Consider the following 13299-nt stretch of genomic DNA (forward strand, 5'->3'; position numbering starts at 1 on the left):
TATCTACAATTCTTTAATTCATGGCTCTCTTCAGCATACAAATCATAATCATCTAAATAATGTTAACAAATGATCAAATCATGACCAAATATCAGATTTCATGATGCATCGCAACTCAGTTAAATTGGATTATTTTGGTCTGATTTACAGGTATTTTCAATAATATGCTGAAAACAATAATTTAGTAAAGAATCGCAATCATGAAATCTGAAATTTCTCCATTGTCCAGTTTGATATAAAATTACACAAATGTTAACGGAGTGACAATTTACACAAATATTAAAAAAATCATACACAAGGTTTCACATTCAAAGATTAAAGAAGTTTAATTTTAGATAAAAATTAATACATAAATTGCTTTTTTATAATTACAATCAATTATAAAATTTTATCAATGCATAAAAGTTTAATTGTCAGATGTGGGTTTTTTTTTGACACCCTAATGAAAAATACTCTGCTGTTACCTAATATAGGAGAGAAAGGTCAGGAGGAACAACACACTGGCTAACACATCTGCTCTCCCGACGATCCCAGACACCTGTAACACACAATTATGACACATTTATAATCCATAACTGTTAAAATGACCAGTCACTATATAGTAACTGGTCATTTCCAGTTTTTCTTTTTAACTTAGCATAAAATAGTCTTGGAAAAATTTTAATTTCACAGTAATTGAGCCTCTCTCCCAAAACGTTTTGAGTGCTGACGCCCATTCCTGATGTCATCCTGCATTCTAATTACATTCACTTTCATTGTGGCATAAAGGGTGGTGTGAAAGTATGAACTGTGTGAGGAAAAGATGGAGAGCCACTGCACATTTAATGATTGCTTCTTTGTAAGACAAATGGAGGAGAGCGAAATCAAATGAGGGGAGAGAAAGAGCAGGAAGGAGAAAACGAAAATGTTTCTCCGTCCTTTTATCTTCCCATCCCCCTAAAAAAGTACATCATCCATAAAGTCCTCCTATCCTCCCATCTGTTTTCTTGCACTTTTTCCTGCTTGTTTTTGCCAGAGGCACAAATGCTAAAATGATCCCACAGTTGACACACTCCACATCTGGAGGGTTTCTGAAGCCCATCCCCCAGACGCAGAATTCCATGGAATTATACACACACACACTTCCAGAAGACACACCCCGGAGCAACACACCATACATGCACCGCTGGTGAGGGACACAGAGTGTGTGTGTGTGTGTTTTTCACTGCTCTGAGACATCATCTTAAATGTAAACATATAAAGCCCAGCGGCCCATAATACAGCTCAGCGTCTGTGTGGTATTACAGTCCGGCTGCAGTGTTTACGGGCTGAATACAGATGTAAATGTCGGGCCAGTGGACCTATCAGCAAATCTAGCGCCAGACTTTCACAGTTGCTGTAATAAAGCACTGTTGCAGACATAAAATCACCCACTAAAAGCGTGTATAAACGCTGCCTCCGGGTCATGTTGGAATAATAGCATTTATGAGATAAGCGTACATGAACGCCACCCTAATGTCGTAATGCATCCAGCAACTAGGGAATACTGCAGTTATCATTTAATCTTTTATTATCCATTAATAAAATATTTGATAAGAAAGTGTGTAATTTCTCATTTTTGCACCACTAAAATGAACACTACAAAAATAACTTATTGTATGTTAGTAAATTATTAATATTATGTTTTAATGAATTTATATTAAATGATTAATATTGTTTTAATTTTATTAATTATATACACACATAAATTATATATGTATATATGTACACACACACACAATTACACATTTTTATTTATATTATTATTTTGTATGCGTGTATCTATATCTATCTATAAATACACACACACACGTATGCATACACACATTTTAAAATACAGATTTTTCTATATCAATTTTTTGCTTTTCTAAAATATAAATTTACATTTTATTTAATAGTTAATTTTTTTAATTAAAATAATTGTATTTAATAAACATATAACTATATAATATTAATAATTGAATAATAAAACAAGTTAATTAATATTTCTAATTTATCCTAATAAAATGATTTATATGTGAACTTTGACTTTTTGCACGTTTATCACATAATTACAAATGTCTGTGATTGTAACTAGTCCAAATCATACACACAGCTATCTCATTTCAGCCAATTACTTAATTCAACAGGAATTCCTCAAGAACAGCTGCAGTTGGGCCCTGCCCTGCCAACGGAGGGTCCGCACACACACACACACACACACATACATCCGACTGCTGCGAAACCAAATCTACGAACCGTTTTTCCGCTCACACTGTCAACCTAAGAGGAACAGATAAAACTTACACAAACACACTTTTATCGCACACGCACAGCTGAAAGCCGAGCAGGCGTTAGACATGAGTCAAAGTTCCTGTGCGATTTAAAAACAGACAAAGGTGCACGAGTGTGCAAGAAAAGTTAAGATCAGGAAAATATGACTCATTATATGCAGAAATGTCTGAAACTGTATGAATGGGAGAATAGAATAAGAAAAAAAGCGTAGCTAATGATAGGACTAAATGCATTTTTTCAATTACAAGACAGTGTGAGGACATGGGCAGTGGCCAGTGGCGGGTGGCTGTGAAGGAGGAAGTGGGACAGATGGCCAGCAGGTTGCAGGCAGGCCTCAGTACAGTCTCCAGGGAGAGACAGAATGCCAGTGAACGGAGGCCTTTCATCCTCCATCAGGAGCATGCTGATGCCGGTCAAGTGATGTTCCTCTTGACTAACAACTAGCCAACAGCCCTGCTGTGAGGACAAACCTTTGGTTGCAAGCTGAGCGATGCACATCTCTAGCATGTGCCGAGGGAGCTGATGTAACCTGATAACCTTATCGGATATCATTTACTATATTGACATCAAATAACCGCTATTCTGTTTCATGAGGCACCACTGCGCATGTGATCAAGGGTGAGGCAAATCTGAGGCAAAAAATGTGATAGATAGTGAAGAGTGAAAGCATGAGATGAAGCATCACTAACAGTCATATGTTTGGAATAAGTCTTTTTGATGTTTTTGAAGGAAGTCTCTTAAGGCTGCATTTATTTGATCAAAAATATAGAAAAAAAAAACATTAAAATAAAACTTCCTTTAAATTGTAATAATATTTCACAATATTTCTACTATGTAAAAAAGAACAGTTTTTATTTGAATATACTTTAAAATCTACTTTATTTCTGTGATGGCAATACTGAATTTTCAGCAGCCATTAATCTAGTCTTCGTTGTCACAAACTATTTTAAATTGTAATATTTCACAAATCACCATTTTTACTGTATTTTTACTCTACTTTACTCTTACTTTAATCTAAAATTGTACAAATTCAATAAAATTATATATTGACCCCACCACAAAAAATATTAATTATACATATAAACTGTTTTATACATATACATACACATACACACACACATATACATAATTAATACATTCTCTTAAATATATTAATTAATTAATTGACTAATTATTATTATTATTAAACAGATCTCTCAAACGGACTAAATGTGAAAATAACTTTGGGTATTATTCTTTTGCAGTATTATAATGATTTATTTTCAGTATTTATTTAAATGGCAACATAAAAAGCATTTAATTAAAACTTGAAAAATGAATTTGTCATTAACATGCATAAAGAAAATGTATGATTTAATTTAATTCATAACATTATGCCATTCATTTATATCATTCTGATTATTTTGTTCAGCATATACTTTTAAGGGAACATCTCATCCAGAGGTTTAAATTGTGATGAAACTTGTTTGAAAACTTGATTTATGTACCGTTAGAAAATGAAGTAAATCTGTTAACTGCATTATACATTATGCCATGGTGCCCATCCTGTTAATGTGAGTCTGAATACAGCTTGTGACATTATCCCCCTCTTCGTCCATCATTTCTAAATTCTCATCTCTTGCTGTCCCTACACTGAAAGTGGCAATAAATAAAAGAAAAAGAAAACTATCATAATTCCACACACACAGAGTTGAGTAAAGCACCTCCTCTTTGTCTTTCTTTTATTTATCAAGAGACTAATTATATTTCTGCTTGATCAATCAAAACCCTGAGGACAGCACCTCCTCCAGCGGCTGTGTGTGTGTGTGTGTGTGTGTGTGTGTGAATGTGAGTCTCATTAATGCTGGTGGGATGCAGCTGTTGATGTATGGTGTTTACACAGAGCTGATGATGGGAGTCTGGTGGCATGGACTCACTCCAAACAACCCACCAAACGCTCTAATGTTAACAAACTCTGCAGCTCTGAAAGAGACCGCATGCTGCTGTAAAACTCAAACACATCTCTATAAAGCCCAAAGAAGCACCCTCAACTTTCACAAAACGTCAAATATAGAATTCCTGAATATTAAATTAACTACTTAAACATATTAATACATTATTTTTTAATATATATTTATATAATTTATTATTATTTATTTAATATTTTAATATATGAAATAAATAATAATATGTAAAGTATACACACACATATGGTTTATATATTACACGCTATATACATATTAAATATTATTTATGATGGATGGATGGATGTGCAAGACATAACCTTTAGATTTCTTTATTTAATTTTTATGTTTTTAAATGTGAACTATTCATTTTTCTTCAAAATAAAATATTTTCTCTTTCATATAAAATATATGTAATGTTCAGAAAATGCATTAAAATTATTTTGACCACAAATGAAAATGATCTTATATTTGTGTGTGTATTAACATATAAATTGCATATAATATAGTAATGTAATCTATAATATACAAATATTATACACATAGATAGATGACAGATATTTTTATTGTATTGTTTTTAAAAGTGAAGTTTTCATTTTTCTTCACAAATGTTTTTCACATTTCACATGAAAATATATGTTAATAAATTTAATAAATATTTAATAGATAATAAATTTGCCAACAAATTAAAATTCTCTCATATATTTAACTATTTATATAACATATAATTTGCATATAATATAATATTTATACATAAAAAATATTATGGAAATATCAAATATTATTTATAGCTTTTATATAGATTCTTCACAATAAATGCTTTAAAATAATGTATTAAAATAATTTTGCACAAATATGAAAATTCTCTCATAATTTTTCAATTAACTGGTTAACATGTTATTTTAAAAAAAATACTGTTATATTTGTTATTAGCATTGCACAGGAAGTCGTGGCCTAATGGTTAGAGAGTCGGACTCGTAATCTAAAGGTTGCTGGTTCGAGTCTCGGGCCGGCAGGGATTGTAGGTGGGGGGAGTGAATGTCCAGCGCTCTCTCCACCCTCAATACCACGACTGAGGTGCCCTTGAGCAAGGCACCGAACCCCCAACTGCTCCCCGGGCGCCGCAGCATAAATGGCTGCCCACTGCTCCGGGTGTGTGTTCACGGTGTGTGTGTGTTCACTGCTGTGTGTGTGTGTGCACTTTGGATGGGTTAAATGCAGAGCACGAATTCTGAGTATGGGTCACCATACTTGGCAGTATGTCACTTCACTTCACAGCCCTTGCAATACAACAACATACTCAGACCCAGAATAGATTACAGTTGAAATAAGTAGAAAAGCAGCATGTTGTGCATGTTCACTCACAGCTTCTGTGTGAATGGGGTGAACAGAGAAAAGCAGTGCGGTGAGGAAAGAGAAGTTGCTGTCTTCAAACACACACTGTTCGCAGGTGTGCATGAGCAGCGCCGTCACCATGCAGTGCAGAAACACGTTCACCAGGTGGAAGTAGAATGGAGTCATGCCGCCCAGCAAAATGTTTAACCTGCAGGAGAGTGAAAAAGAGAGAAAGAGTCACATTAAAAAGATATGAGCATGTCCTAACCAGGTACAACACCTCTGATGTTCAATACACACTTTTGCTTGACCTTGCAATGCGGTAGCACAGGAAGCCCTTAAAGAAAACGAGAGCGAGAGACTGAAAGAGATAAAAGAAGGGAACAATTAGCCCAAAGCAATGCAACATTAATGAGGTTCCATGGTCAACTGGACTTGCAAGAGAGATTGCATTAAAATTTAGCAAGAGCACCAGAGGCAGAACATGGCATGGATTATGATGAACATAACTCATTTCACAATACATCGAGATATAATATCACCTCAAACTAAAATATCATCATCAGGTTTTGATTGAATGATTGTAGGGGGATTATATATATATATATATATATATATATATATATATATATATATATATATATATATAAGTGAATTTTCTATCTCTCTATCTATCTATCTGTATAATATTTGTATTTTATAATATTTAGATATAAAATAATATTTGTATTTTAATGGATATTTTTTATTTTGTTTTTTTATTTTTTAACAGTGTATATTTATACATGCAAGAAATAATAATTGTATGGTTTACATTTTTTTAGTTTTCTTTTTTCTAGTTTATACATTTTATATATTTAGATTAACTATCATTTAATTCAGTTTTTCTACACATAAAAATGATTATATTCTGAAACTGAATTCAAATTATTTCACCCCAATGAAAATGCTCATTATTTATTCTCCCTCATGACACTCAAACCCCTTATGCTTTTTTTTCTTTCCTTCTTTCTTGTTTATTCCCCTAAACCTAAGTATAAACTACATTAATATTGATGGCACTTGCCACCATCCAATAACCATCAAAATCTAATCATGAGAAGATGCTTAGCTTGTTTTACTCTAATTAAAGACTATTTTGGAGGGACTTTTGAGTGTCTCCCTATTATGATTGTGAAAAGCACAAGACTTTGTCAGGATAAATGCCAGATCACAGTACTTTCAGACCTACTTGGACAGCGTACTTTGTTATGCAAGCTGTCCATGAAGGTTCGACATGAGTCACTGAATACACCTGCCACTTAATATTTCGCTTTGAGCTTGACATTCAGCACTCAGGGTCGAGAACAAGCCGGAGAATGAGAGGAGATGGAATGAGAGCGAAAAGGGTGACAGTTAATGAAATGATGGATGGAAAACGATAATGACTGTGAAACAGTTTGTACATCTGCAGGCAATAACAAGCCTGTGTTTGTTTAACTGCCGCTGATTAATGTGACATCGAGACGGCAGTGTGCGCATTACAGTCTCTACAGGAGAACAAGAAAATGTCTCCAGGCCTCATCAAAGCTGAAAATAAAAATCTAGCTATCTATTCTGAGTGTGCATGTCTTTAGTTTCCATCAGACAGCATCATTAGGCCATTCTGCAATCACAGAGCCATGCAAAACTCTTGGTCACAGCTAGCATCACATAATTGCAATGCTCTCAGTGAGCAGAAAAGCGAGTCCAATTGATTTGAGGAAACTATATGAAAGGAATGGTTCACCTCAAAGTGGAAATTCTGTCATTATTTACTCACACTTCATGTCATTCTACAACATGGAACACTACAAATAACAGGGGCGTTGAAGCTCAATCAACTCCCAAAAAGCATCACAAATCTATCATAAAAGTGGTCCATACGATTGTAGCATTCCAGGTGTAATAAAGGCATATGATAATAAAGTTTTTCTGCTGGCACAGTACCTCCAGTTTTTACCCTTTTGCCGCAAAAGAACAAGAAATATATATATTTTTAATTTATTCTTATAGAAATAATATTATTTCTATTTTTATTTAGGTTTTTAAAACATTTGTCTATAGTTTATTTTAAATGATATTTTTTCCAACAACATTTCCAATAGCATATATGTATATATATATATACAAATAAATTCTATTCATTATAAATAACATTATATATATATATATATATATATATATATATGAATATATGAAATATTATTGCAATTTAAAATACGAAAAACTGTTTTCTATTTTAATATATTTTAAAATATAATTTATTTCTGTGATCAAAGATGAATTTTCAGCATCATTACTCCAGTCTTCAGTGTCACATGATCCTTCAGAAATCATTCTAATATGCTGATTTATTATCAATGTTGTGCTACTTCATATTTTTTTGGGGACCTGTGATAATTTTTTTTAGGATTCTCTGATTAATAAAAAGTTAAAAAGAACAGCATTTATTTAAAAAATAAATTGTGTGTTACAATATACAATGCTATTCTTCTTTCTTTTTTCTTTTTCAACGAAATTAATACTTTTACTCAGGATGGATGTGTTAAATGAATAAAAAGTCATAGTAAAGACTTATATTGTTAGAAAATATTTATATTTTGAACAAATGCTTCTCTTTTTAACTTTGTATTCATTAACGAAAAAAGTATCACATCACATACAGTATCACCAAAAAACAATATGAAGCAGCACAACAGTTTCAACACTCATAATAAATCAGCATATTAGAATGATTTCTGAAGGATCATGTGACTGAAGACTGGAGTAATGATGCTGAAAATTCAGCGCTGCGTCACAGAAATAAATTATATTTGAAAGTTTATTAAAATAGGAAACCAATATTAGAAATTTCAATAAGGTTTCACAATATTACTGATTCCAAACATTTGAGCGGCAGTGTACGTGTACACACACACACACACAGGTAATATTAATATTACCATAATATATGTGTGTGTGTGTGTGTGTGTGTGTGTATATTTTTCTTCACAAAAATGTTCCAGCTCGATAGTTTCAGTGTGCAGGATGTAAAAATAGATGTAAAGGTCAACAAATGTAAGAACTTCAAGTGATTGTTCCCCATCCTTTATGGTTTAGCTGTTGATAGCACTGTGAGAGGAACACACTAAACTTAAATTGTAAATTACTGACAATGTAAACAACTGGATGAGCTATTTTTATTTTGTTTTTTATTTTGTCTGCCTTTTTAATGGTTAGCAGCTATGGTCACTATAAATTCTTGCTCTGTATCAATTCTCCAAACCATCTACTTGTGTGTTCCAGGGAGGAAATAACAGCATATGGGTTTGGAGCGACATGATGGTGAGTAAATAATGACAGAATTTTCAATTTTGTGTGAACTAATCCTTTAAATTTAGAGGCAGCTCTAGCGTTGTGTTAAAGGCTCTGCTCAAAGCTCAAACTATCTGTGCACGCCTGAGAAAGACAGCTGAAGTTTTTCAAGAGTCTGTGTCAAGTCGGCATCAAAGAGCAGATAAAAGACATGAGGATCAAGCTGAGATACAAGAGTGACTCTGCCTGCAAGCTCACAGCTCTCTCGCTCTCGCGCACACACACACACACACACGCCTGTGGGCTCAAGGGTATACGTTTTATCTCTTTACTCATACACACACACTCGGGAATGAGCAGCACACATTCGCTCTCTCATGACATACATGGAACAACTGATACGCTCCAAGACTGACAAACAGCAAAACCTTGCTCAAAACCTCTCCTCAAAGTATTAAACTTTGGCACGTAACGGCTGTCAGGGTAAGAATAAGTAGGAACCTTTTCCTAGGCCATATAATAATGTGAGCCAAAAATAATATTTTATGTTGTTTAAATATAAAACATTTTTATGTAACATCTTTAAGTAATTAAATATATTTTTAAATTACTTTTTTCTTCTTCCAAGTAACTTGCAAAGCCAACATTTTTACTGACACTGCCACCAAAGAATAAGGTTCTTTCAAATGATTTTTAGCAATGTATTTTTATATTTGCCAGATATTTTTATGTTGTTTAAAAGGTATAATATTTTTATTACATTTTTAAAACTTTTAAATTATTGTAATTATTCTATTTTTATTTTCCCTATTTATACTTCCCAAGCCAACATGCAATATGGAGGAATGTGTTCACTGCCACAAAAGAACTTTGTTATTATTGTCATTTTTTTAAATAATTTTAGCACGCTTTTAATTATATATATACACATGTATATATTTATTATGTATATATAAAAACACACACATGCATGTATATATTTCAGAAAAATATGTTGTTTTTATTAAATATATTTATAGTATAAATTATATGAATATAAATATAGACATGTAAATACATGAAATACATGATTTTCAAAATATATACTGTATGTGTGTGTATTTATATAAACATAAATACACACAGAACACACACATACATTTATACTTACATATACACACACACATATGATATATATATATATATATATATATATATATATATATATATATATATATATATATATATATATATATATATATACACACACACACACACAGGTGCATCTCAATAAATTAGAATGTCGTGGAAAAGTTAATTTATTTTAACAGATACCAACAGAAAAAAAAATCAATAAGTGACTGTCTCTGTTAGAAATCTTACAATGGGCCATGTTAGGATCTTCCAACCGTACAATAATCCAAACACAAACCTCAAAAACAACACAAAAACGGGTCACTGAGCACAAAACCAAGCTTCTGCTATGGCCATTCCAGTCCTCTGACCTGAACCCTGTAGAAAATGAGTGAGGTGAACTGAAGAGAAGAAGCACCATCATGGAGCTGGGAATCTGAAGGATCTAGAAAGATTCTGGGTGAAGGAATGGTCTCTGATCTCTTGTCAGGTGTTCTCTAACCTCATCAGGCATTATAGGAGAACATTTAGAGCTGTTAAACTGGCTAATGGAGGTTTCAAAAAGTATTGAATAAAAAGGTGCCGTTAATTGTGGCCAGTGTGTATTAGAGAAAAACATTTATTTCATAATGATATTTCCCCCCATTTTAAATTCTTATTATTCAATGAAAGGTGAATGTTTTGTAAATGTTTAAAATAAAAGATCAAAAGGATTAACAACGCAGATTCATTTTCACAGCCTTCTTTAAACATATTTACCAAGGGTGCCAATAATTCTGACCACGACTGTATACACACACACACGTTGGTTTATGGGGACTCTCCATAGGCGTAATGGTTTTTATACTGAACAAACTGTGTGTGCTATTGCCCTACACCTAAACTTAGCCCTCACAGGAGACTTTGTGCATTTTTAGATTTTCAAAAAAAAACACCATTTAGTATGTTTTTTAAGCCTTTTGAATTACGGGGACATAGGCAGTGTCCTCATAAACCACCTTCATATTGTAATACCTCTGTCATACCCATGTCATAATACAAATTTGTGTCCTCATAAACCACATAAACATGCACACACACACACACACACACACACACACACACACACATATATATATATATATATATATATAGGGGTTACCTATACATTTACAAAACGAAAGATTTATATGCACTAAAGACTTAGGCAGTGATTTATAAAGTGCAGGAAGTGTCTGGCTGCTCCAAAAATAAAGGAGATAAAATATGAGGCGCAGAGTAGGCTGTTAATTGCCGTGCCATAAATACACAACGCCTTTCAGACTATAAGGAACAAAGTCCTCCTCCGGTATCTTTGTGTTAGCGCTGCTGTGCTGTGGATGTTGCAGAGCTGTCAGATTCACTCGCCATATGGACTATGACGTCATCCACGCGAAAGGAACGCCCAGCGTTCTGAATCCGGAGTCAAAACACTCACGCGCTTATCTCGGACTGTCTGTCTGTAACTCACTTCACCGTTAACAAGCACTTTTTTTTTGTAATGACCGCTGTGGTGGTGCACTTAGTTTGGGAGAAAAGCAACAGCTCTCTATATAAACTGCGCAACAAGTGAGAAGGGTCCCAAGTGTTTACTAACATTGTGTGTGTAAACAACAGCGTAATCCCAAAGAGTGGACTTGAACGCGGAGCTGTTGTATTTAAATGCGCGTTCACGCACAACATGCTTCTTTTCCGATTTACATTTTTCACACGTCACGAGCATTGCGTTTTTAGGGCGGTGGGTCAAGTTTAGTTGAAATGCTTTGCGCTTCGTCATGGAGTTTCTAAATACATTAATTAAAAAAAAAAATACCAGAAGACTTATATATGTTAAGCACAATTACTCCACACATGATAAAAAATAAACGATAACCCAATTAAATCTTATTTTAAATTTTTTCCACGCACGGATATAAAACGCATGCATCTTTTTTTTTTAAGTTCAATTAAGTTTTATTGCTAGAGGAAAACCATAAACATGCTCAGCTGGTTAGAAAGCTGCAAACCACACACACACATATATATATATATATATATATATATATATATAATAACAATTGTTGTGGAAGGGAATAATAACTGAAAAATAATCTTTACTTTTACTTTCATTTAATTTAAAAATGCTTCAAAATTTACAACGTTAATCACTTACTGAGCCTCATTAATATATGTGCCAAATATGGTATTGTGACATGTTTTATGTCATGCACAGCTATTATCTTCCAAAGAATTAAACTGCTCTGGTCACGTGACTCCAGCCATGTAAAATGTTCTCATGAAAGTTACTATAATTCACAACTTTGCGGAAAACGCGTCAAACTCTTTTCAGACCTGTCAAACTCACAAGTAAATATCGGAAAACTGAAAAGTGCGCTTAAAAGCAACTTCAGGTCACATCTTCGCAGGAGCTGATGGACTTACTTGAAAGTGAGGATGCAGAGAGGACGGTAGGATTTGTGGCTGGTGTTATCAGTCATCCGTTTGCCCCAAAAGTCATTGGTGAAGATACTCCGGAGGCTGGAGCCCGGTCTGACATCTGGATTGTTGGTGATGGCCCATATATCATCATGCACAAACTCCCCCCAGAGAGAGTTACTGTAGCAGAGCGCGCACACCGCCACCAGCGCGGCGTACCGGACTCTCACCGCCGGCCTCGGTAGCGCCGACTGCCGTTGCTGCACCGGGAGAGGAGCGGCGTTGGTCCCTCGGCTGTTCGCAGTCATGTCGGTCCCCGTCTCGCATGCTGCTCGTGGGAGTCAAAAAGAGGAGAGTCGTCCCGTTCCATAGCCCGTATGCTGCACCGAAGCCCGGACAGCGGATCAGCTCTGAATGCGTAATATTATTGAGTGTGAATGTGTATAAGGTGTTGAAATCTATGTAACCCGCCTACCGGCGCATGCGCAGGAGGGAGAGAGAGAAAGAGGTAGAGAAACAGAGAGACTAATGTAAATGAGAGAGCGAGAGAAAGAGATGCAAATTAGAAAGAATGAGCACGTAAAGGAGAGGGAAAAATAACAGATGGAAAGAGAGAGGCAAATAGAAACAAAAGAGAGATAGAGAATAAAATATGGAAAAATATTAGTTTATAATAATTTCCCCATTAAATTTTTTTTAGCCCACGTCTTTTTTACATTTACCTAATTTTTGCATTATTTACTTTTAAACTTTCATTAAACTTTTATTTTTTTGTGTGTGTGGTTATTTCCGCTACAGGATAAAAAATAAAATAAAAAGGTAATTGTGACTTTAAATCTCACAATTCTGTTTTCTTTTCAATACTGAG

The 13299-nt window shown here is 34.0% G+C and overlaps 1 protein-coding gene across 1 annotated transcript in view; it reads right to left on the reverse strand.

The window, feature by feature from the left end:
* The window catches only part of LOC306861294 (protein O-mannosyl-transferase TMTC1-like), a 39600-nt gene extending 26705 nt beyond the window's left edge, over positions 1–12895 (reverse strand). Inside the window, exons 1-3 of the mRNA XM_079403493.1 lie at positions 12438–12895; positions 5601–5778; positions 465–538 (exon numbers count right to left, since the gene is read on the reverse strand). Of these exons, the coding sequence (XP_079259619.1) occupies positions 465–538; positions 5601–5778; positions 12438–12739 (554 nt within the window). The 5' untranslated portion in view covers positions 12740–12895. The remainder of the gene's footprint in view (positions 1–464; positions 539–5600; positions 5779–12437) is intronic.
* Positions 12896–13299: the final 404 nt, after the last annotated feature.

This window comes from Barbus barbus, assembly GCF_936440315.1.
Source record: "Barbus barbus genome assembly, chromosome: 42".
NCBI classification, from domain to species: domain Eukaryota; kingdom Metazoa; phylum Chordata; class Actinopteri; order Cypriniformes; family Cyprinidae; genus Barbus; species Barbus barbus.